This window comes from Pongo pygmaeus, chromosome 1 (assembly GCF_028885625.2).
Source record: "Pongo pygmaeus isolate AG05252 chromosome 1, NHGRI_mPonPyg2-v2.0_pri, whole genome shotgun sequence".
In the NCBI taxonomy this organism is placed as follows: Eukaryota; Metazoa; Chordata; class Mammalia; order Primates; family Hominidae; genus Pongo; species Pongo pygmaeus.
Window position 1 is genome coordinate 2,480,042 of NC_072373.2, and position 25,963 is coordinate 2,506,004.

General features: G+C 42.5%; 3 protein-coding genes across 8 annotated transcripts in view; 1 reads left to right on the plus strand and 2 right to left on the minus strand.

The window, feature by feature from the left end:
* The window catches only part of CNST (consortin, connexin sorting protein), a 116,892-nt gene extending 115,160 nt beyond the window's left edge, over window positions 1-1,732 (minus strand). The window contains exon 1 of one of the 2 annotated variants that reach the window (XM_054477554.2): window positions 1,572-1,732. The gene's annotated coding sequence lies outside the window, so the exon portion shown is untranslated. Of the gene's footprint in view, window positions 1-1,445 lie in introns of both variants that reach the window. The other variant, XM_054477562.2, reaches the window with a different exon arrangement.
* On the minus strand, window positions 1-2,037 carry LOC134739098 (uncharacterized). Its single transcript, XM_063661256.1, has 2 exons — window positions 2,005-2,037; window positions 1-1,799 (listed from the first exon to the last, which is right to left on the minus strand). The coding sequence occupies exons 1-2, from the start codon at window positions 2,035-2,037 to the stop codon at window positions 1,101-1,103; spliced, it is 732 nt and encodes a 243-aa protein (XP_063517326.1). The 3' UTR covers window positions 1-1,100.
* TFB2M (transcription factor B2, mitochondrial) overlaps window positions 1,630-25,963 on the plus strand; it is a 27,963-nt gene continuing 3,629 nt past the window's right edge. For 2 of the 5 annotated variants that reach the window (XM_063665919.1, XM_054477604.2), the window contains exons 1-8: window positions 1,875-2,063; window positions 2,176-2,409; window positions 3,798-3,886; window positions 10,682-10,835; window positions 11,495-11,643; window positions 16,895-16,984; window positions 19,605-19,667; window positions 23,457-23,617. In XM_063665919.1, coding sequence (XP_063521989.1) covers window positions 2,036-2,063; window positions 2,176-2,409; window positions 3,798-3,886; window positions 10,682-10,835; window positions 11,495-11,643; window positions 16,895-16,984; window positions 19,605-19,667; window positions 23,457-23,617 — 968 coding nt within the window. In that variant the 5' untranslated portion in view covers window positions 1,875-2,035. Of the gene's footprint in view, window positions 2,410-3,797; window positions 3,887-10,681; window positions 10,836-11,494; window positions 11,644-16,894; window positions 16,985-19,604; window positions 19,668-23,456; window positions 23,618-25,963 lie in introns of all 5 variants that reach the window. The other 3 variants (XM_054477596.2, XM_054477611.2, XM_054477617.2) reach the window with 3 other exon arrangements.

Genomic DNA, 25,963 nt, shown 5'->3' on the forward strand with positions numbered 1-25,963 from the left:
TTTTTTTTTTTTAACCACAATGTTTATTTTCCTTTTTCTCTTTTTCTTTCTTTTTTTTTTTTTTAAGGAGACAGAGTCTATGTTGCCCAGTCTGGCTTCGAACTCCCGGCAGCAAGTTGGACCCCCAAAGTGCTCCCTTGGCCTCCCAAAGTGCTGGGATTACAGGCATGAACTACCATACCCAGCGACCACAGTGTTTTTTTAAAAGTATATTTAAAAAGTAAGAAATTCAACGACACATTTCTATGAGTGAACCATGGAGACATAATTCTATTTTATCTGATTTAAAAATACTTAGGACTCCGGGTCCTGGAGGGGAGAAAAAAAGTGTATTTCTGAATCTATGAAAATGTTTTCTAAGGGGAGAGGGGGAGGCAGCTCAGTAATGGAGAGAGGTTCAGAGGACGCAAAGTCACTTCTAGAAAATTGTCACTGAGAAAACTGTATGAAAAAAGAATTTAAGCAAATTAAGACCAACGAGTGAGTCCCCAGAGTTTGTACAACAGTTGATGAGATATTTTCTATGACGTCCTAACAAATTTATAATCCACAAAAGGTCACATTTGGTTGTCAATTCTTTATCCGCTTGAGCTTCATCAGATGAGTATAATCTTCAGACTATTTGCTAGGTGATACATTCCTTAGGAACCTTTTCCTTGTGCATTTAAATGCCAAATTCAATTACGCTCTCAGTAGAGTAAGCAGAAAGGATTGTACGTATTTTAAGACACGGAGTTGATTGGCTGCCGTTTCTTGCCTTGGTGGTAAGGATAATGGGTAAAAGCTCTTTCTAAGTTTGATCCTGAAACACCGAAAACACTCTCAAAGAACCGTGTCTTGTAACATTGCCCAATAGGTTAAAAAAAAAAAAAAAAAAAAAAGACTGCCAAAATTTCCATTACAGCATCCTATTTTTAGTCTTCAAAATTGGGTCTTTTAAGTCGCATTCCACAGTACGATGTGTTTGACTAAGTTTACATAAGGAATAAAATAAGCATCCTAAAGTCTTAATCTTTTTAAGCTTAGAAAGGAATTGTAAGCTTTTAAATCTTCATTTTTAATCTTAACTTTAAGTCTTTCAAACACACAAACTGAAAAAATTAAGGAAAATATTGGCCCAGAGAGAGGAATGGAAGGGAGACACCACGCGGTTCTTGACAACCAAAGTGGTGGTGATGGGGGGGACCAGGTGTGGGGGGGAAATGAAAACCATCCACAAGGGTGGGGAGAGCGGGCTGTGGGCCACAGAACAGAAAGGAATGGAGACCGTGGAAGCCGCAGGCTCCTCCAGGAGCCGGGTGAAGAACGACTTCTGGCGCTAGTCCCCTAGGGAGGGAGAAATTGGCGCGACGCGCAGCAATAGGAGACCCACAGTAGCTGAGAAAGGAGAGGAAAACAGGCGACCTGAGAGGCGGAGGAGGTGAGGGGACCGGGCTACACCTCACCGGGAGGGCAGAGGCTGCGCGGCTGGAGGAGGACAGCGCAGGGGGAGGAGCGAGGGGCTTCCGAAAGGCTTTCCATCCCGGCCGCGAGCCGGCGGGTCCCCTGCATCCCGCTCCTCCTCTCCTCACCTGGGAATCGGAGGCGCAAGGACGGCTACCGCTGGGCGCCGGGTCTGTTTCCAGCCCCACTCGGCGACATGGCGGCCGACGTGCTGTCACGGAGCTTGCTCGGGTCTCCCGTGGCTCCGGTGAAGGAGACACCTCTCGCCTTTCCGCCCCGCCTCCCTCTGCGCACCACTCGCGGCTGGCCGGCTGGAGGATGGCAGCCCGCGACCGCGGAGCATAGAGCACTGGCGGCTAGAGAGGAAGCGCAGAGCGCGGACAACCATAGAGTACGAGTTCGGACACCAGCCGGATGGTCGGTCGCTCTCCTCAACGGTCCACTCACAATCCTCGGGCAGCTGAGCCGAGGCGGAAGCGGAAGTGAGGGAGAAAAGCAGGAAGGCTCCGCTGTTCGCGTGCTCGGGCTCTAGTGTTTACTTCCGCTTGACCTGGCAGGGACGCCAGAAAATGTTCCACGTGGGATACCCTGCATGGGGTTCACTGTAGTAGCTGCACTAGGTAATTCTTGGAGCGGGCCTGAGAGACAAGGACATGTGGATCCCAGTGGCCGGGCTTCCTCGGCGGCTGAGGCTCTCCGCCTTGGCGGGCGCTGGTCGCTTTTGCATTTTAGGGTCTGAAGCGGCGACGCGAAAGCACTTGCCGGCGAGGAACAGCTGTGGCCTGTCTGACTCCTCTCCGCAGCTGTGGCCCGAACCGGATTTCAGGCATCAGCCAAAGAAGGCGTCTAAGTCCAGCTTAGACTTTAAGCGTTACGTAACCGATCGGAGGTTGGCTGAGACCCTGGCGCAAATCTATTTGGGAAAACCAAATAGACCTCCACACCTACTGCTGGAGTGCAATCCAGGTGAGTCCCGCTGAATTGCATTTTCTTGGATGTTCTTCATTTATTCAAACGTATTGACTCTCCTTGGGGTGCTATTTAAGATACTGGGTTTTTTGTTGTTGTTCTTTTGCTTTGAGACGAAGTCTCGCTCTGTCGCCAGGCTGAAGTGCAATGGGGCGATCTCGGCTCACTGCAACCTCCGCGTCCCGGGTTCAGGCGATTCTCCTGCCTCAGCCTCCCGAGTAGCAAGAACTACAGGCGCGCGCCACCACGCCCAGCTAATTTCCTTATTTTTACTAGCGACAGGGTTTCGCCATGTTGGCTAGGATGGTCTCGATCTCTTGACCTCGTGATCGTCCCGCCTAGGTCTCTCAAAGTGATGGGATTACAGGCGTGAGCCACTGCCCCCGGCCAGATACGGGTCTTTCTTTGAAGCTCCTTTGTTGGAGAGATTGCCCACTACATAAGCGTAGAGTCTGTATCGTTAATGACACCATAAAATATTTCTGTAGCAGTTTGCACTTTACACGATATTTTGATAAAACAGGCTCTTAGATCTTATCTCCCCAAAAGAGTTGCAAGCCTCTGCCAGCTGAAAAAATGATGTTATCTTATTCTTCCGTGCATTCCCTATATACCATAGCAGGATGCTAAGAACACAAGATTTATAGGCTTTTTGAACAATAATTTTTTAAAGCACCATTTCATATCATAGGGAGTCAGTTCTGTTTAGGCTTGACAATCTCTTTGATGGTTAAATAATCCATGTAGTCTGTGAGAAGGTGATAGGCTAGAGGCAATCTATTTTGCTGTGATTTTTTTCTTCTAAGAGGTAGTGAATCATGGTGATGAAGAATGCAAGTTTTGGCCTGGTGCAGTGGCTCACGCCTGTAATCCAGCACTTTCAGAGGCCGAGGCGAGTGGATCCCTTGAGGTCAGGAGTTCCAGACCAGCCTGGCCAACATGGTGAAATCCTGTCTCTGCTTAAAATACAAAAATTAGCCGGGCGTGGTGGCGGGCGCCTGTAATCCCAGCTACTCGGGAGGCTGAGGCAGGAGAATCGCTTGAACCCGGGAGGCAGAGGTTGCAGTGAGCCGAGATTGCCCTACTGCACTCCAGCCTGGGTGACAGAGTGAGACTTCGTCTCAAAAAAAAAAAAAAAGTGCAAGTTTTGCAGTCACTGACAATGATTTCAAAGCCAAGCTGCACCACTTTTGATGCTGGAGTCAAATAAGTGTATATAATCTCCTGTTTCCTTATATGTAAAAAGGAGAGTGACATCTACTTTGGGGATGCTGTCAGATTTAAAATCAGATAATAACGTGTGAAACATCTAATCTAAGTTTGGTATTCAAAGAGATTATGTTGTTTCTTGTGCAAATTAACTTTTCATTCTGTTAATGTGCCAGGTCCTGGAATCCTGACTCAGGCATTACTTGAAGCTGGTGCCAAAGTGGTTGCCCTTGAAAGTGACAAAACTTTTATTCCACATTTGGAGGTATATTTTTAGTTTCTCAACGTATGTTATTGTTTGGTCAACTACCTGTGAGTGGTTTAAGGAAATAGAATTAAGCACACCGTGTTTTAAATAGAATATCTTTTAGGGAGCCATCTCTGAAATATCTTGTTTACACCCAAAGACTGGAACACAGTTAATATTCAGTGCTGTTGAATGGCTGAAACATGAGGAGTTCTAAGACTTGTTTGCGAGTTCTAGGTCGGCTACAGCCTAGTTGGGTGACTTTGAACACAGCGTATAACTGGCATCCCTAGGCTTGTTTCCCCATTTCTACTAAGCTGCGCTGTGCTCCTTTCTTCTTTGAGCTTGGAATCTAATTGGAGTAAGTGCTAATATTAGGTTAATGGATCTGTGTAACCTCTAGATTTAGGGTTTCAAAGGCAAGAAAGGTTGGCATACAAATTATCTTTTATCTGAAATGCTTGGGAACACAACTGTTTTGGATTTCAAATTTTTTCATATTTTGCAATATTTGCATATACATAATGAGATATCTTGGGGATGGAACCCGAGTCTAAAAATTCCTTTTTTGTTTCATATACATCTTATTCATAAGGCCTAAGGGCAATTCTGTATAATATTTTAAATAATTCTGTGCAGTAAACAAAATTTGTATACATTGGGCCATCAGAAAGCAAAGGTGTCACTATGTCAGCCACCCATGTGAACAATCTGATTGTTTGACATCGTCATCATCCCTGACTTTTTTTTTTTTTAAGATGGAGTTTCCCTCTTGTCACCCAGGCTGGAGTGCAATGGTGCGATCTCGGCTCACTGTAACCACTGCCTCCCAAGTTTAAGCGATTCTCCTGCCTCAGCCTCCCAAGTAGCTGGGATTACAGGCACCCGCCACTATGCCCAGCTGATTTTTGTGTTTTTAGTAGACACGGGGTTTCACCATGTTGGCCAGGCTGGTCTTGAACTGCTGACCTCAGGTGATCCACCCACCTTGGCCCCCAAAGTGTGGGATTATAGATGTGAGCCACCGTGCCTAGCTCCTGACTCTGAATTTATATGCTCCTGATAAGCCATCATTTTCTTACACGTATTCACACATAAGTGCTTAACAATAGAAAATATGGCATACCATTAGTACAGTAAAAAAACAAAAAACAAAAAAATGTGTTCAGAGAAACTAAACAGCATAGCAGCAGCATCAGAATCCCTGTGTCAGCTGTTGAACAGTGGAAACACAGCGGCAGGCTTTCAGTCTCCTCCTGGGATGCTGTATTTTCATTAAAAGGTTACTGTACACCACATTTTATTTTTTCTTAGGCGGGAAGAAACATCAGAAGCAGCTGAGGGACCAAGAAGTGGGTCCATTAAGGATAAGGAGACATTCTGCCGGCTGGCTTTTAAAAATGTTTCCTATGGGCCTGGCGCAGTGGCTCATGCCTGTAATCCCAGCACTTTGGGAGGCAGAGGCGGGCGGATCACTAGGTTAAGGGATCAAGACCATCCTGACCAACATGGTGAAACCCCGTCTCTACTAAAAATACAAAAATTAGCCAGGCGTGGTGACGCATGCCTGTAGTCCCAGCTACTCGGGAGGCCGAGGCAGGAGAACCGCTTGAACCCAGGACTCAGAGGTTGCAGTGAGCTGAGATCACACCACTGCACTGCAGCCTGGGCAACTGAGCTACACTCTTTGTCTCAAAAAAAAAAAAAAAAAGTTCCCTATGGAGTCATCTGCCTTATTAACAATGGTCTTTGTCTTAGATGACTCCCTCGATTTTTATAAACTGACCTCATCTTCATGTTGTACACCTGCATTTTCACTGCAAACCTGTCACAGAAGGTCGAGTGTGGAATTTTCCACTTTTGGCATCATATCGGCACTCAAAAAGTTTCACATTTTGGAGCATTTCAGAATTTTTGGATTAAGGATGCTCAGCCTATAGTCAGATATAGTTGCATAGAGTGAAGGCTTTATCCAAATAGATTTTTCAGTGATTGTGCTTCTTAAAAAGCAGACACATTTACATAACAATGAAGAAGTGGAAATCCTTTGCATCTTTAGCCAGTCTCTTACTCTCATTCTCCTTCCCTCTTTTATAATCTTCAGTTTCAACTTAGGAAACTTATATTTCTCTATGCCAGCTTTGTGAAACCATGCAGAATGGCTGTATCCAAAATTGCATGACAACAAAAAATTGTGAAAATGTCTGTCAAATCCAGTTGTTTAATTCTTCTAAAACTATGAGTATGAAATTATTGTTATTCTACCACTTACTGTTTTGAAAAGAGTTCAAGGTTTTAGCTAGGTTATTTAATTGATGTTAAATCTGAGGGAGTTCCGAAAATGTGAAGAAAAAAAGAACACATAATTGTCCGAAGATTTAAGATCCTGAAATGTGATTCAGTAAACATAGTCATCTGTAGTTTCAACTTGGAAATTAAAAACGAGAAGATAACTTTTATCCTGTTTTGAGAAAAAAAAAAAGCCTATATTTAAAGGTTAATCTACATGTTCACAAAGTAATTAAGATTGTATTAAAATGTCTTTGTTTCTATTTAAAGTTTGTTATTCTGTAACACAGTAGTTGCTTTTTTCTATAAGATCTTCAAGGCTGAGGACCAAGGCTCATGCCTGTAATCCCAGCACTTTGGGAGGCCGAGGCGGGCAGATCACTTGAGGTCAGGAGTTCAAGACCAGCCTGGCCAACATAGTGAAACCCCATCCCTACTAAAAATACAAAAAATTAGCTGGGCGTGGTGGTTCATGCCCAGTTACTTGGGAGGCTGAGGCAGGAGAATCACTTGAACCCGGTAGGTGGAGGTTGCAGTGAGCCGAGATCGTGCCATTACACTCCAGCCTGGGCTACAGGAGCAAAACTCAGTCTCAAAAGAAAAAAAAACCTTCAAGATAACTTTAATTTTAAAACAATTGTTTAATGAAAAACGGAAGGTTAGAGACTAGAGAATTTTTGAAACAATAATTATGATAGGAATATCAATAACAAAGTGTTTCTGAAGCTATAAATGTAAGCTAAAAATATAAACATCATTGACTAAATCCAGTCTTTGATTAGAACTAGTTTTTTCTCTATTAAGGCTCTTATTTTCTACTAGCACTAACTTGTATTCAACCCTTAGTACATATTCTCTCACTTTTTAGTAACCATTGTTATGATAAATTGAAAAGCCATTCAAATAAAATTTTGTGTGAATTAATCTGTTTGCCAGAGTGAAAAGAGAAGTAACAGTAGGTAAACAGAACTCTTATGGCTCTAAGTCAGGGACTTAAAGTGGTGCTCTTAGCGGTAATGCTTCTGGCCACCTAGTTTGTTCCTGAAAGCTGAAAGGCGTTTCAGTGGTGATAGCTGGGATTACAGGCGCCCGCCACCACGACCGACTAATTTTTTGTATTTTTATTAGAGACGCAGTTTCACCATGTTGGCCAGACTGGTCTGGAACTCCTGACCTCAAGTGATCCGCCCGCCTCAGCCTCCAAAGTGCTAGGATTACAGGCTTGACCCACTGCACCCAGTAAATGAGACAAACTTAATGGAAAGTACCTAACTTAATGACTAGTAGAAACTCAAGGGTTACTTGCCTTTTCTCTGTTCTTTTCCCATTCTGTTCTTGAATCCTAATGCAATCCAGTTGAATTTCCAAATGTGATCTGTTGTATGAATTCAATTATTTATCCTAGAGCTTTGATTATTATAATGTTTGAATTGTTGAGTGTTAACTGACAGGTGCTAAAGCAAGAATGTATGGTGCCCTATCAGAACAAACAAGTGTATTGAAGCCATAAAGTGTTCATTGTTTATACATTTTCTTTTTCTTTTTTGAGACAGGGTCTCACTCCCATTGCCCAGGCTGGAGTGCAGTACTGCAATCACAGCTCACTACAGTCTCAACTTCCCAGGCTCAGGTGATTCTCCCACCTCAGCCTCCCAAGCAACTGGGATTACAGGCACACGCCCCAACACCTGGCTGATTTTTTGTATTTTTAGTAGAGACAGGGTTTCGCCATGTTGTTCAGGCTGGTCTCAAACTCCTGGGACTACAAGCATGAGCCACCACACGTGTGGCTTTCCTTAATTACAAAGATTAAACTGCCTTTTTGATAACTTGAAAGATTATGTTAATGCTATGTCAGGGGTGTCCAATCTTTTGGTTTCCCTAGGCCACCCTGAAACATCAACTGTCTGGGCCATACATAAAATACAGTAATACGAACAATAGCTGATGAGCTTAAAAAAAAAAGTCCATGCGTACATCTCCTAATGTTTTAAGAAAGATGACAAGTTTGTGTTGGGCCGCATTCAAAGCCGTCCTGGGTTGTATGCGGCCCTCAGGCCACAGGTTAGACAACCTTGCTATATGTGTTGACTGATAATCATATGCATTAGATAGGTACTCTTTCTTTTAGCTTCCATGACACCACACTCTTCTGGTTTTCCTCCTTACTTGTATTTTCAGTTTCTTGTCATTAGACTTTGGACATACTCTACCTTCAGGGCTAGTCCTCTGTTTCTCCCTAGTGTAGACCCCTGACTTAAATTACCTTCAACAAGCCAAATTCCCACACATTTATATATCGTCAGCCTGGACCACTCCACTGAGCACCTTATTCAGGTCTGCAGCTTCCTACCTGGCACCTCTACCTAGATCACATAGCGGGCATCTCGAAATTAATGTGACCAAATGTATATGATTTCCACCCCCAGTCTTTCCCTTCCTCTAGTCTTTTTAAAACTTCCCCTTGAAAGTGATTGTTAAAATGTACTAGATTTTTTTGTTTGTTTATTTACTTTGGAGATGGAGTCTCACTCTGTCACCCTGACTAGAGTGCGGTGGTGCAATCTCAGCTCACTGCAACCCCTGCCTCCTGGGTTCAAGCGATTTCTCCCACTTCACCTCCCCAATAGCTGGAATTACAGGGGTATGCCACCACCCCTGGCTTACTTTTGTATTTTTAGTGGAGACAGGGTTTCACCATGTTGGCCATGCTCATCTCAAACTCCTGACCTTGGGTGATCCGCCCTCTTTGGCCTCCCAAAGTGCTGGGATTACAGGTGTGAGCCACTGCACCCGGCCAAAATTTGCTAGATTTTGAGCTGGGCACGGTATCACACACCTGTAATCCCAGACACTTAGGAGGCTGAGACAGGAGCATCACTTAAGGCCAGGAGTTTGAGACCAGCCTGGGGACATAGTGAGACTCATCTCAATAAAAAATAAGAAGAAAAATTATTTTACTAGATTTAGAAATAGGATAATATAGGTTGAACGCAAATGCTTAAGAAAAACTAGGTGTTTGCATTAATAACTTTAAGTTACATCATTTCCAACCTTAATAAATATTAATAGAATTTTCTGTGCACAGAAACATCAATGTACACATTAAAAACATAATGCCTTCTTACTGATTTTTTTTTTTTGTAACTTCAAATTAAGTTTATGGAGTCTATAACTGATTCTTGCCCTAACTATGAAGGTCTCTAGTACTACTGCAAGATGAGCAAATCAGAGCAGTGAGAAGACTGAGATATATTAGACCTCTTCCAGCAAACAAGGTGTATAGTTGCTTCTGTCTTTAGAAAAAGTAAATGAAAATTATGGAGATGAGCTAAGTTCATTTATTTGGTGGATAGCTGACTAGATTCCCCTAGAAAAAAGATATTCTCTTGAATCCATCTGCCTTTCACTTTTATATTTTAATTATTTTTCTTTACTGTGAAATATCTTTCATTTTTTCTTCCCATGACCGAAGCAGATGGCTCACAGTTCTCTATATGAGGCCAACCATGGTGTCAGAATCTTTGCCCGGTGCTTCAGGTAGCCACTACTAAGCAGTCAGGGAGTGGCATGAAAAGCTTTTGAATAGCTGAAGCCATTATGATAAAGAAAGTAAGTGGGGCCGGGTGCAGTGGCTCACACCTGTAATCCCAGCACTTTGGGAGGTCAAGGTGGGCAGATCTCTTTTGCTCAGGAGTTTGAGACCAACCTGGGCAACATGGCGAAACCCTGTTGCTACAAAAAATCCAAAAATTGGTGGGGCGTGATGGTATGCACCTGTAGTCCTAGCTGCTTGTGGGACAGAGGTGGAAGGATCACTTAAGCCCAGGAGGTCAAGGCTGCAGTCAGCTGAGATTGCGCCACTGCACTCCTGCCTGGTTGACAGCTTGTCTCAAAAAAAAAAAAGTAAACAGATAAATAAAAATTTATGATAGGTTATTTCTGTTTGGGGGGCTTTTTCTTGGTAATATTGTACTTTTGCCACTTTTCAGGTATTGATTGATTTTTACTTCCTCTGTTAAATTTTGGGTATGTTAGTAATATTTTCTTTACATCGTTATGGAGGTAGAAATATTTTTTGTAAAAAGGTAATTCAGCCGGGCGTGGTGGCTCACGCCTGTAATCCCAGCACTTTGGGAGGCCAAGGTGGGCGTATCGTGAGGTCAAGAGATTGAGGCTATCCTGGCCAACATGGTGAAACCCTGTCTCTACTAAAAATACAAAAAATTGGCTGGGTGTGGTGGTACGCACCTGTTGTCCCAGCTACTTGGGAGGCTGGAACAGGATCACTTGAACCCAGGAGGTGGAGGTTGCAGTGAGCTGAGATGGCGCCACTGCACTCCAGCCTGGCAACAGATCGAGACTCTGTCTCTCAAAAACAAAACAAAACAGAACAAAACAGGTAATTGAATTATTTTTATTTTTACCTTTTATTATTGGTTTTTTGAAGTAGAGTTTTTTGAATTGTTGCAAAGTGTACTTAATGCTGAAAATTTTTAACATGTTATCTTTGTCTCTCTTTAGTCCTTAGGAAAAAATCTGGATGGAAAACTACGAGTGATTCACTGTGACTTCTTTAAAATAGATCCTAGAAGTGGTGGAGTAATAAAACCACCTGCTATGTCTTCTCGAGGGCTCTTTAAGAATTTGGGAATAGAAGCAGTTCCTTGGACAGCAGGTCATTTTTGGAATTTACTAAAGCAAATACCTAGAATTTGCCAGGTTTCTCTAGCAGTATAACTGATTTGTTGATGAAATTTGTGTTTTATTCATTTATTTGTTTTCTGAGATGGAGTCTCGCTCTGTCACCCAGGCTGGAGTGCAGTGGTGCGATCCTGGTTCACTGACCCTCTGCCTCCAGGTTCATGTGATTCTCCTGCTTCAGCCTCCCGAGTAGCTGGGATTACAAGTGTGTGTCACCACACCTGGTTATTTTTTTATATTTTTGGTAGAGACGGGGTTTCACAAGGTCGGCCAGGCTGGTCTCAAACTCCTGCCCTCAAGTGATCTGCCCGCCTCGACCTCCCAAAATGCTGGGATTACAGGTGTGAGCCACAGTGCCCTGCTCATTTTATGTATAATTTATGTTATATTAATACAATTTATGAGCAAATGCTCTGACTCTGAATATGGCATTTACCTCACCTGGACACAGATAACCAGTTTATTTCCCCAAAAGCCAAGTTCCATGCCAAGGAAAGATATTGAGGCTTAGTTTTAATTGAAATAAACTTGAAATTAATATAGTTTGTTAACTTAGTTTGTCTCAATAAAATATGGACATAGGACAAAATGCTAAGAACTTTATTCAAATCTTTTTGCTTATATTCCTAACAGACATCCCTTTAAAAGTAGTTGGAATGTTCCCAAGTAGAGATGAGAAAAGGGCACTTTGGAAACTCGCATATGACTTGTATTCCTGTACTTCTATATATAAATTTGGACGAATAGAAGTAAATATGTTTATTGGTGAAAAAGAATTCCAGGTATGTTATCAACAAATACCTATTTTTTGTTCTGAAAGAATCTGTAATTTTTCTCTGAGAACTCTTAATCTGTGCAATTTTAATTTAGGGCTCATGACATTTGAGGGTCTAAGATTGTTTTTAAATTCTGCAGAGCAGTCTTATACTCAAGTTGCTTTTTCAGTGTACAGTTGAGTGGTTTTAAGTGCATTCCCATTGTACAGCCATTACCATCATCTGTCTCCAAAACTTTTCATCATCCCATACCAAAACTCTGTACTCATTAAACACAAACTCTCTTGTTTCCCTCTTCCTGCGTCCCCTAGTAATCATTATTCTACTTTCTGTCTCTATGAATTTGACTATTCTCTTTATCTCATATAAGTTTACTCTACAATATTTCTTTGTGTCTGGCGTATTTCACTTAGCATAATGTTTTCAAGGTTCATCAATGTTATAGCATGTGTCAGAATTTCATTCCTCTTTAAGGCTGAATAATATTCCATTCTGGCTGGGCGTGGTGGCTCACTCCTGTAATCCCAGTACTTTGGGAGGCCGAGGCATGCTGATCGCTTGAGGTCAGGAGTTCGAGACCAGCTTGGCTAACATGGCAAAACCCCATCTCTACTAAAAATACAAAAATTAGCCAGGCGTGGTGGTGCATGCCTGTAATCCCAGCTACTTGGGAGGCTAAAACAAGAGCCGAGATCATGCTCCTGCACTCCAGCCTGGGCAACAGAGCAAGACTTTGTCTCAAAAAAAAAAATCTATTGTATATATATATATACCACAGTTTGTGTGTTCATGTATCAATGACATTTGGTTGCTTTTACCTTTTGGCTGTTGGGAATAATGCTGCAATGAACATGAGTTTACCAATATCTCTTCAAGTCCTTTGAGTGTGCAGCTAGAAGTAGAATTGCTGGATCACACAGTAATTCTATTTTTAGTTTTTTGTGGGTTTTTTGGTTTTTGTTTGTTTGTTTGTTTGTTTTTTGAGACAGGGTCTTGCCCTGTTGCCCAGGCTGGAGTGCAGTGACATGATCACAGCTCTCTGCAGCCTGGACCTCCTGGGCTCAAGCGATCTTCCCGCCTCAGCCCCCAAGCTGGGACTGCAGCCACACACCACCAGCCCTAGCTTTTCGTAGCGATAGGGTCTTGCCATGTTGCTCAGGCTGGCCTCCAACTCTGGGACTCAAGCAGTCCTCCTGCCTCAGCCTCCCAAAGTGTTGGGACTACAGGCATGAGCCACTGTGCCCAGTCTATTTTTAGTTTTTTGAGGAACCACCATATTGTTTGTTATCCATCGTGGATGCACCATTTGACATTCCTACCAGCAGTGCACAAGGGTTCCGATTTCTCCACAGCATTACTGAGAGTCGTTTTCTGGGTTTTTGGTAATACCTCTCCTAATGGTATGAAGTGGTATTTCATTGTGCTTTTGATTTGCATTTTCCTAATGATTAGTCATGTTGAATGTATTTTTATGTACTTACTGACTGTATATCTTTTAAGAAATGTCTGTTCAAGACATTTGCCCATTTTTAACGGGTTATTTTGTTTGTTGCTGAGTTTTAAGAGTTCTTTATATATTCTGGATACTAATCTCTTATCATACACGATTTATAAATATTTTCTCCCATTCTATGGGTTGCCTTTTAACCCTGTTAATTGTGTCGTTTGATGCCCAAAGTGTTTAATTTTGATGAAGTCAACTTTGTCTCTTTTTTCTTTTGTTGCCTGTGCCTTTGGTGTCATACGTAGCTCAGCAGTCCCCAACATCTTTGGCACCAGGGACTGGTTTTGTGGAAGACAGTTTTTGCATGGACGGCGGCGGGGATGGTTTCAGGATGATTCAAGTGCATCACATTTATTGTGCACTTTATTTCTATTATTATTACATTGTAATATATAATGAAATAATTATACAACTCACCATAATGTAGAATCAGTGGGAACACTGAGCTGGTTTTCCTGAAACTAGATGGTCCTACTTGGGGGTGATAGGAGATAGTGACAGATCATCAGGATTAGATTCTCATAAGGCCCTCGCAATCCAGATCCTTCGCATGCGCAATAGGGATTGCGTTCCTATGAGAATCTAGGGCTGCTGCTGATCTGACAGGAGGTGGAGCTCAGGCAGTGATGTGAACAGTGGGGAGCGGCTATAAATACGGATGACGCCTCGCCTGTTCACCTGCCGCTCACTTCCTGCTGTGTGGCCCAGTTTCTAACAGGACATGGACTGGTATCAGTTCGTGGCCTGGGGATTGGGGACCTGTGGCGTAGCTAATAGATCATTGCCAAATCCAGTGTTGTGAAGGTTTCCTTGTGTTTTCTTCTAAGAGTTTTATAGTTTTGGCTCTTGTTTAGGTCTTTGATCCATTTTCAGTAAATTTTGTTTATGGTTTCTGTGTCCAGCTTCATTCTTTGCTCTAGTTTTCCCAGCACCGTTTGTGGAAAGACTGTTCTTTACCGCCATTGAATGGCTTTGGCGTTGGTGCCAGAAATGATTTGACCATATGTGTAAGATTTTATATCTGGGCTCTATTGTATTCCATTGATCTAAATATTTGTCCTTAGGCCAATACAACACTGTGTTACTACTGTTACCTTGGTAAGTTTTGAAATCAGGGGCTGATTCATCCAAATTTATTATTTTTAATGATTGTTTAGGCTATTTGAGTTTCCTTGAGATTCTATATGGATTTTAGGATGGATTTTTCTGTTTCTCCAAAACATGTTAGGATTTTCATAGGGATTGCATTGAATCTTGAGATTGCTTTGGGTGGTAATGACATCTTAACAGTATTCAATATTAAATCTTCCAATCCACGAATATGAAATGTCTTTCCATTTATTCGTGGGTTTTGTTGTTGTTGTTGTTTTCATTTTTGTTTGACACAGGGTCTCACTCTGTCGCCCAGGCTGGAGTGCAGTGACAGGATCACAGCTCACTGAAGCCTTGACCTCCCAGGCTCAGGTGATGCTCCCACCTCAACCTCCACAGTAGGTGGGACTACAGGCGTGCACCCCTGTGCCTGGCTGATTATTGTCTTTTTTATAGAGATGGTTTTACCATGTTGCTCAGGCTGGTCTTGAACTTATGGGTTCAAGTGATCCTTCTACCTCAGTCTCCCGAGGTGCTGGGATTGCAGGTGTGAGCCGCTGTGCCTGGCCTTCATTTATTTGTGTTTTTAATTACTAACTTTTAAGTTACTTTTGGTGCTTTTGTAAATGGAATTGTTTTTCGAATTGTCCGTTGGTAGTGCATAAAAATGCAACTGATTTTTGTATCCTGCAGCTTTGCTGAATTTATTAGATTTTTTGTTTTGTTTTGTTTTGTTTTGTTTTTTAGACGGAGTCTCGCTCTGTCACCCAGGCTGGAGTGCAGTGGTGCAATCCTGGCTCACTGCAACCTCTGCCTCCCGATTTAAGTGATTCTCCTGCCTCAGCCTCCTGAGCAACTGGGATTACAGGCATGCGCCACCACGCCCAGCTACTTTTTTTGTGTTTTTAGTAAGTTTCACCATGTTGGTCAGGGTAGTGTCAAACTCGTGATCTCATGATCCGCCTGCCTCGGCCTCCCGAAGTGCTGGGATTACAGGTATGAGCCACAGCACCCAGCCAGGTTCTTTTTTTTCCCCCCTTTGTTTTTAAATAGAAACGGTGTCTCACTTTGTTGCCCAGGCTGGTCTCGAACTCCTGGGCTCAAGTGATCCTCCTGCCTCAGCCTCCCAAAATGGTGGAATTACAGGTGTGAGCTACCACACTCAGCTGAATTTATTAGTTTTAACAGGTTTTTTTTTTTTAAATATTTAAGGAGTTTTTAAATTAATTTTTTTAACTTTAAAACATTAAAAAAATTTTTTTAGAGACAGGGCCTTGCTCTGTTGCCCAGGCTTGAATGTAGCAGTATGTTCATAGCTCACTGCAGCCTCAAACACCTGGGCTCAAGTGACCCTTCTGCCTCAGCCTCCCTGTAGCTGGGACCACCTGTGCACACCACCACACCCAGGTAGTTGTTTATTTTTGTAGTGACAGGGTCATGCTGTGTTTTTCAGGGTGGTCCTGAACTCCTGTCTTCAAGTGATTCTCCTGCCTCGGCCTCCCAAAGTGCTAGGATTACAGTTGTGAGCCATCACACCGAGCCTAAGATTTGAGACTCTAGTTCAGTTCTCTGTAATGGAAGGTCTTCCTGACAACCTTGATCTTGCTATGAGTGTCATCTTTCTTTTCTGCCCCGAATGTGTCATGTTATTAATCTGTTAATCCGGTTTGATGGGAAATGCTTATTTGTCTTGCTGTGTTGCCCATGCTGGAGTGCTGTGGTTTTCACAGGCACAGTCATCTCAGACTGAATCCCCTAACTCCTAGACTCAAGCAGTCCCCTTGCCTCAGCCTTTCGAGTAGCTGGGACTACATGTGCACACCACTGCAGCCAGCTTTTTGTATCTAATTCTAGATTTCTCTGCTTAAATTTCTATATGCTATGAAGATAGTACTATTAAGACTCAAGTAAGATTAAGATTTTTATAATGCTTATTTGTATTGCTATGGATTAGGATAGTGGGGCAAAAAATGAAGGGATGATTTGCTCCCCCAGACCCATTTAGTAAGTACATATTTACTAGCTGTGGAAAGACAGCGGGGGCCTCAGGAACTTGAGGCTCTGCATACACTATTAAACAAAGGAAAGTCAAGGAGAAAAATAGGAAATACTTTGTTAGATTCCTGCTGCTAGGATTATATTCCAGTGGCCCACGCCTCTTTCGCCATGGACCTTTTCACACGTGGTTTCTTCTCTGCGGAGTGCCTTCCCATTCATTGAGGTAACCTCATCCTTTCAGGTCAGCCTTAACACTGTGTGTTGTTGTTTTTTAAGAGATGGGGTCTCACTGTGTTGCCCAGGCTGGTCTTGAACTTCTAGGCTCAAGCAGTCCTCCCACCTTGGCCTCCCAAAGTGCTGGAATTACAAGCGTGACCCCGCATGGCCTGCCGTTGCCCCTGCTGGAGTGCTGTGGCTCTTCACAGGCATAGTCATCTCACACGGAACGCCCAAACTCCTGGGCTCAAGCAGTCCCCTTGCCTCAGCCTTTCGAGTAGCTGGGACTACAGGCGTGCACCACTGCACCCAGCTTTTTGCATCTAATTCTAGTTTTCTTTTCTTAAATGTCTAGATGTCATTAAGATAGTCCTATTAAGATTCAGCATTTGTTTTTAATTGATCATAGATGTGTATAACATGTAATTTTTATTTTCCTTTTACTAGAAACTAATGGCAGATCCCCGAAATCCAGAATTGTATCATGTATTAAGTGTTATCTGGCAAGTAGCTTGTGAGATTAAGGTTCTGCACATGGTGAGTAAAATCCTTCTATTTAAAAACGTTTTTCTTTAGAGACAGGGTCTCATTCTGTTGCCCAGGCTGGAGTGCAGTGGCACAATCATAGCTTGCTGCAGTGTTGAACTACTGGACTCAAGTGATCCTCTCACCTTAGCCTCTGGAGTAGCTGGGACTACAGCCATGTGCCACCATGCCTGGCTAAGTTTTAAAATTTTTAAAAATATTGCCCAGCCTGGTCTTGAACTCCTGGCCTCAAGTGATCCTTCTGCCTTCGCCTCCCAGATCACTGGGATTACAGGCATGACCCACTGCACCTGGCTCTAATTTTTATTATTTTTTATTTTTTGAGATGGAGTCTCACTCAAGTCACCCAGGCTGGGGTGCAGTGGTTCGATCTCGGCTCACTGCAACCTCTACATCCCGTGTTCAAGCAATTCCCCTGCCTCGGCCTTCTGAGTAGTTGGGACTACAGGCGTACACTGCCACACCTGGCTAATTTTTGTATTTTCAGTAGAGACAGGTTTCACCGCATTGGCCAGGCTGGCCTTGAGCTCCTGACCTCAGGTGATCTACCCGCCTCAGCCTCCTAAAGTGCTGGGATTACAGGCGTGAGCCACCGCGTCCAGCCCTGGCTCTAATTTTTAAATATTTGCAATGTGGATCTTCACGTGTTCTCGTCACTGCTTTCGCCTGAGAATATGCTGAGGTCTTCAGTCTGCACCTTGCTGTAATTTTTTTTTAAGCTCAGGAATGTTATCTCATTTGATTTTAGCTTTTGTTCCAATTCTTTTTTTTTCCCCTCAAAAACATTTGAGGTTCTTAGGTTGGATCTCTGATCCTTGTCTTTGGTGTCTGTCATGCTCTCATCATTTTTCTCCATTCCCAGAATCTCTTCACACTTAGTCTTCACATCACTGATTCTGCTTTCTGCCTGCACTGTATATTGTACTCTCAGTACTATAGTTCTTGGTGTCTCTAAAATTCTTCTTTACCCACTGATCTTGTCTCATTCTGTTGACTTTCATCTCAAGTCTTCTGTCCTGGTAGCTTTCAGCTAGTTTCTTCAGAGGGGCCCTCTGAGGACTTTAGCTTGCAGAATGTTTTTGTCTTCTTGTTCCCTTAGTATTTGTTTTCAAAGGTCCTGTGTTAGGTTTTGCCATTTACTAAACTCCAGAAAGGAAAGGTCTTTCTGGACCTAACATTTCTCAGCACTTGCTCCACTGTGTATCTACAGCTGTAGAGTAAGTTGTTGAAGTCAATTCCCAGTGTCTTGCAGGTTTTCCTCCATTGTCCTTGATGAGGGGAAAGCTGCTGAGGCTGGACCAGGCGGGTGGGAAGTGGCAGTACCCATTGTGCTTGGCTGATGGTGCTTTTCTTCCCCCACTTAAAGTGACATTCCTGGAACTGCTAGGAATTTCACAATTTGGCCACAATTATATGTTTTATCCACTCTCATTGCCCCTGTAGTTAATAGTAAATTGTTATTTGACAGTAGCCTTTCAGACCTTGTGTTCAATATTGTTTAGTCCTTTAAGCCTATGTCAGATCTATTTTAACCCACTCTTATTTTGGAATTTAATATGGGTATGGGTATGTATGGTTTTTTTAATAGAGAATACTTTTTCAGGTGGGTCGGTTTTTTATTTTGAGACAGGATCTCACTCTGTCAGCCCAGGTTGGAGTGCACCGGCACAATCCTGGCTCACTGCAACCTCCGCCTCCCAGGCTTAAGCAATCCTCCTGCCTCAGCCTCCCAAAGAGCTGGGACTGCAGGCATACGCCACCACACCCAGCTAATTTTTGTATTTGTTGAAGAGACAGAGTTTCACCATGTTGCCCAGGCTGGTCTCGAACCCCTGAGCTCAAGCGGTCCTCCTACCTCAGCCTCCCAAAGTGCTGGGATTACAGGCATGAGCCACTGTGCCTGACCAGATCATCTTTTAAAATTGCCTTATGCACAAAATTCTATTACAAAAGATAGATACTGAAAAATAGTGATCCATTTTAAAATTGACACTAGGTTTTTGTTATTGTTGTTTTTGGTTAGGGTCTCACTCTGTTTCCCAGGCTGGAGTACAGTGGCGCAGTCTTGGCTTACTGCAAACTCCAGCTCCCGGGCTCAAGCAACCCTCCCACTTTGGCCTCCCAAAGTGCTGGGATTATAGGCATGAACCATAGCACCCGGTCGACACTAGTATCTTTATTTGTGTATTTCCATATATGTTCTAACATATTCAAATAGTTTGATTAATAGGCTTTTCCACTAAAGTAGGGCAAAAAGAAATCCTCAGCATTAATTTAATATCCCTTAAACTGCTGATTCTGACTGTGATATGGAAATATTTAGTGGTAACAATTATAACAAATACTTATTTGCATAATTGCATGAAGGGCGAAGTCATGTTTAATAAGGAAAAGAGGTACTAGTATTTGGGTAGACTTTTGATCCTCCTCCTCTTTAAAAAAAATTAAGAAGAGAGATGTGTATTATTTAGCTATAACATGTTTCTCTTAAATCCAGTTAGACTGACCATTCTCTTACTTAGGCAAGGTGTTTTTAAAGGAAGTAATAATTTGGGGCACTTTGACCAAAGAGAAATAAAAGATGTTGTTTTGCTTTTTTTTTCTTCCCCAGGAGCCTTCGTCATCATTTGTTGTATACACCCGAAAAGGGCCGCTGGAAAACCCAAAGCGTAGGGTAAGAATAAAATAATACCTTTTCCTTTTTCTCCCTACGTGACATATTTTTTATTTTATTTTTTTAGGACTATTTGGTAGTCTGTATTTAACTTTTTAATTTTAAAATATCTGGAAACATTCTTTAAACATATCTTACTACTTTTAATGAATCGAAAGTATTTTGGAAGAGTTTTATCAGCTGTTATACAATGGATGCTAGCATAGTAATAGGCTTAAAAACAGAATTTGAGTTCTCTTCTTATCTCTTTTGAAATGAAGGCACATTTCAAATTTGGAAAATAAAATCACTTAAATATTTATCTAATTCGATTAATTAGAAACAATTTTATGACGTATTAATCGATTAGAAATTTGTGATATTTGAGGTCAAGAGATCGGGACCATCCTGGCCAACATGGTGAAACCCTGCCTCTATTAAAAATACAAAACTTAGCCGGGTGTGGTGGCGCATGCCTGTAGTTCCAGCTATTCAGGAGGCTGAAGCAGAAGAATCACTTGAACCTGGCAGACAGAGGTTGCAGTGAGCCAAGATCGTGCCACTGCACTCTAGCCTGACAACAGAGTGAGACTCTGTCTCAAAAAAAAAAAAAAAATTGTGATATCACTACTCTTATTACATGGTTGAATTCACTGATAGGTACTTCTTGATTTTTACCCAGGAGTTAGGCCTTTATTTTTGTTCGTTTTTTAATCTTTGTAAGAACCAAAGTGACAATGTTATAGTCCTCCATTTAGTTTATCTCAGGGCTAGTTGTGAAATTCTAATAAAGTAGCTAAAGTTTCACAAAACAATTTTTTGACTCAATTCAGAAGTTTCACTTTAGAATTAGATGCCTGTCTTTAAGGTTTGGGGCTTAAAAAAAAAAAAAAAGAATTAAATGCTAACGATGGCCTAATCTCAGCATAACAGCTTAGTCTGAAGATCCTGTTTGTTTGCTTACTTGCTTATGTTTTTTTCTCACACTTGCCACTAAAGGAAAAAGAAAATTATCAGTTTTCTTTCAATGATGTGATTTTAGAGTGATCAGTCATCATTGTGCTTTTAGTTCTGTTTGACTTTTTATACAGCATATTTATGTAGTCTCAAAAAACAGAATAGGAATAATACATTTTGTCTAATACAGTACATTTGGATACTATTGGGGACTTACCCAATATTCCACAAATGAACAATCCTGTATATAATATACTTTCTCAGTTTTTCATCAAGAAGATGAAAAGCTTAAGTTTTTTTGGCCAACTTAAAAATATAAACTTGGCCAGGCGCGGTGGCTGACACCTGTAATCCCAGCACTTTGGGAGGCCGAGGCGGGTGGATCACGAGGTCAAGAGTTTGAGACCAGCCTGGCCAACATACTGAAACCCCGTCTCTACTAAAAATACAAAAATTAGCTGGGTGTAGTGGCGTGCGCCTGTAGTCCCAGCTACTCAGGAGGCTGAGGTGGGAGGCAGAGTTTGCAGTGAGCTGAGACTATGCCATTGCACTCCAGCCTGGATAACAGAGTGAGACTCTGTCTCAAAAAAAAAAAAGTGTGTGTGTGTGTATATATACATATATAAACTTTTAGGGATGAAGATGAAATAAGCAAATGTCATATTTTATGACAGAATTTGTTTTAGATAGTTCACATGTATCTTTGATATCAAGGTGCTCATATTGCTATAGAAGCAGCTTGAGACATTTAACAGGTTTTTAGGGCCTATCATTTCTATCCAAGTTTTGTTTGAGACCTACTTTTTAAATATCCGATTAAAAATTTTAGTCAATAACTTTTTTTGTCCTTTGGATCCTATGGTGATGTTTTATCTCGAATATAGCAAGGACTCAATATATGTTAATGCCATGTTTGGGATTTTTTTTTTTTACTTTTTTTACTTTTTTATTTATTTATTTTTTTGAGGCAAAGTCTCATTGTGTTACCCAGGCTGGAGTGCAATGGCACGATCTTGGCTCATTGCAACCTCCACCTCCCGAGTTCAAGTGTTTCTCCTGCCTCACCCTCCCGAATGCTGAGATTACAGGCATGCTCCACCACGCGGGGCTAATTTTTGTATTTTTAGTAAAGATGGGGTTTCAACCATGTTGGCCAGGCTGGTCTCGAACTCCTGACCTCAGGTGATCCGCCTACCTTGGCTTCCCAAAGTGCTGGGATTACAGGCGTGAGCCGCCACACTCAGCCTATTTTTTTTTTTTCTTTTTTTAAAAGACAGTGTCTCACTCTTCTCCCAGGCTGGAGTGCAGTGGCACGATCACGGCTTACTGCAGCCACAAACTCCCGGGACTCAAGTGATCCTCCCACCCCATCCTCCCAAATAGCTGGGACCACAGATGTGCATCCCACGCCCAGCCAGTTTGTTTGTAAAGAAGGAGTCTCCCTGTGTTGCCCAGGCTGGTCGCTAACTCTTGGGCTCCAGCGATCCGTCCGCCTCGGCCTCCCAAAGTGTTGGATTGTAGGTGTGAGCAACCCGGCCTCATGTCTGGGATTTGATTTTACCCTACTTATATGTTAATAAATGTTACTGTTTCTCGGATGTTGGCCTAAGACTCCTGGATCAGACAAAGGATGTTCTATGCCTCTCTTCCCATGGAGTGATGTGAGATGGCTCAGTTGGATGCCTTGCATTTAGTGGATTTGCTTTGCAGCTGAGAAGTACAGAGCTGGGGGAATCTAGGTTTTGTTTTGTTTTTTTTTCCAAGTCAGGGTCTTGCTCTGTCACCCGGCCTGGAGTGCAGTGGCGTAATCTCGGCTCACTGCACACTCCACTCGGCAGTCTCAAGCATCCTCCCATCTGAGCCTCCTAAGTAGCTGGGGCTACAGGCATGCACCACCATACCCTGCCAATTTTTGTACTGTTTGTAGGGTTTCGCCATGTTGTCCAGGCTAGTCTTGAACTCCTGGCTCAAGCGATCTGCCCACCTCAGCCTCCCAATGAATCCACCTCTTTCATAGCAAACATTAAGCAAGCCTGCCCTTTTGTTTTTTTAAGACAAGGCCTGGGTCTGTCAGCCAGCCTTCAGTGCAGTGGCATGCTCTCAGCCTCTACCTCCTGGGCTCAAGCCATCCTCCCACCTCAGCCTCCCGAGTAGCTGGGACTACAGGCACACACCACCACACCCAGCTAATTTATTTTTTATAGAGATGGGGTTTTGCCACGTTGTCCAGGCTGGTCTTGAACTGACCTCAAGTGATCCATGCCGTGGCCTCCCAAAGTGCTGGGATCATGCCTGCTCTTTTTCCTGGAGAGAGACGTTATCTCCTCCCTCAAGGTTACTCATTGCAAACAACTCTGAGAAATGGCCCAATTCATTGGTAAAGACCAATTAGGGCTTTGTGTTCTTGGTGTACACAACAAGAAAATGTGGGCCGGGCGCGGTGGCTCACGCCTGTAATCCCAGCGCTTTGGGGAGGCCAAGGCGGGCGGATCACGAGGTCAGGAGATTGAGACCATCCTGGCTAACACAGTGAAACCCCATCTCTACTAAAAACACAAAAATTAGCCAGGCGTGGTGGCGGGCGCCTGTAGTCCCAGCTACTCGGGAGGCTGAGGCAGGAGAATCACTTGAACCTGGGAGATGGAGCTTTCAGTGAGCGGAGATCGCACCACTGCACTCCAGCCTGGGCGACAGAGCAAGACTCCGTCTCAGAGAAAAAAAAAAGAGAATGTGAAGACACTCAGGGCCTGTGGTGATTGTGTCTTTCAGCAGATAGCTTGAAGGAAGAAGTGAGCAATGTCTTACTCTGGCAATATTTTGTGACTAATGCAATTCATTTTTTCTTCTCTCCAGGAATTATTAGACCTATTACAACAAAAGCTGTATCTTATTCAAATGACTCCTCGTCAAAATTTATTTACCAAGAACTTAACACCTATGAACTATAATATATTTTTTCACTTGTTAAAGCACTGTTTTGGGAGGCGCAGTGCCACTGTAGTAGACCACTTACGGTAAGTGAAAAGAATAAAAGCAAGTATAAAAGTAGCAATTTGATGCACAAATTATTCTTTCATGCTAGAGGTCTATTTTTTATATCTTGATTGACAGAGTGAGGTACCATGTTTTTCCTCATATTTCTTCAAAATAATTTGTTCTCCCTGGTGTACATTTTGAGGAAAATATATTTTTCCCATAATCTCTCAGTGAGTTTCATTTATTTTTCCTTCTTTGAAAAAATGCCCAGGTCGTTTAATCTTTTTGAGAGTATAGGCCTAGCTTTATCTTACAGGAAGCACTAGCTGCCGACCACTAGTGGGGTGGAGAGAAATCAGCATTACTGGAGGCATGCCCACACTTACCTCTCCTTGCCTGTTTCAGTGGTTCTGTTTCTTCACCAAAGTAGGGATAGGTAGTTATACCACCCTGGTTCCCTTGCTCTGGATCAAATTTTGTTTTTCCCTAAAACTTTGTAAAAATAATATCTTGTAAGGAACACTACTTGCTTTATGTCTATATAAGTGAAAAACATTTTTTTGTTGTTGTTAGAGACAGGGTCTCGCTGTTGTCCAGGCTGAAGTGCAGTGGCACAGTCTCAGCTCACTGCAGCCTTGTCCTCCCAGGCTCAAGTGATCCTCCCACCTCAGCCTCCTGAGTAGCTGGGACTACAAGCATGCACCACCATACCCGGCTAATTTTTATATTTGTAAAAATATAAAAATTTTATATTTATATTTTGTGTTTATAAATTGTATGCCAAGTTTTGTAGAGATGAGATTTTGCCACGTTGCCCAGGCTGGTCTCAAATTCCTGGCCTCAAGCAATCCACCTGGCTTGGCCTCCCAAGTGCTGGGGTTACAGGAGGGAGCCACCGTGCCTGGCCATCCGTGTAATTTGTATGTAGGGCTGATGCACACACCTCTGTAAGTAGTGCTGGGGTTACAGGCGGGAGCCACCGTGCCTGGCCATCCATGTAATTTGTATGTAGGACTGATGCACACACTTCTGTAAGTACAGCTCGGGTTACCAGCATGAGCCACTGCGCCTGGCCATCTATGTAATTCGTATGTAGGGATGATGCATACATCTCTGTAAGTAGTGTTGGGGTTACAGGCATGAGCCCCCGCACCCAGCCATCTGTGTGATTTGTACGTAGATCCATGTAATTTGTATGTAGGACTGATGCATACGTCCCTGTAAGTTGGCATTATGCCTTGTAATCAGCAGCCCATAGTCATTCAAAGTCTCACCAGAGGATGGGTAAAATGTTAAAATAATTATTTTAACAAATTTGATCATTTAATATTTAACTCTGAGCTGTTGACTAGACAATATTTATCTAAAAATAAATGTTAAAAGTGGCAGTAGCCTGGGTGCAGTGGTTCATGCCTGTAATCCGAGCACTTTTTGTTTGTGAGGCCAAGGTGGGAGGATCACTTGAGGAGGACGAGAGTTGGAGGCTGTAGTGAGCCATAAACTCACCAGTGCACTCCAGTGTGGGACACAGAGCAAGTTGACCTTGTCTCTAAAAAAAAAAAAAAAAAAAAAAAACTGGGAGCCAGAGAGTGCCAACAAGACTTTGAGATGAGCCTGGGTGACAGAGCAAGACTCTATCTCTAAAAAAAAAGTGGTAATAGACTAGTAAAAGGCAATAGACTAGTAAAAGGCAACCTGTTATTTTTCATCTTGCCACCTTGTGGTGGCTGTTTTGAATGAAAATATCAAGAAAATAGGGAAATAAGGAATAAATGTTGTAAATCATGGTGCAAAATATTAAAAATGCTCCTGGTAATCTCAATGGACTAGAAACATGTTACCAAGATTCTATTCAATATCAAAAAGTACTGGAATTGAACAGACAGAGAGTCTCACTCTGTTGCCCAGTCTGGAGTACAATGGCACAATCATAGCTCACTGCAACCACAAACCCCTTGGCTCAAGTGATCCTGCCTCAGCCTCTTCCCTGAGTAGCTGGGACTACTATGCCCACCATTATGCCCAGCTAACTTTTACGATTTTTGTAGACATGAGGTGTGACTATGTTGCTCAGATAGTCTTGAACTCTTGGGCTCAAATGATCCTCCCACCTAGCCTCCCAAAGTGCTGGGATAACAGGTAGGAGCCACCACACCCAGCCCAAAATATTTTTTTACAGTTGTTTAGTTATTGTTGTTGGAGGCTTATCGATGGTTTGTTGCTAAGCTGGTACATAGTTATATACCTCATATTATGGTATATAATATACCTCATTGATTATATATTGTATATATATTATATAATATACCTTATATATATAATACCTCATAATGAGGTATATTCGTTATACCTCGTTTCAGTCAGTGGTGGACCAAATGTACAAT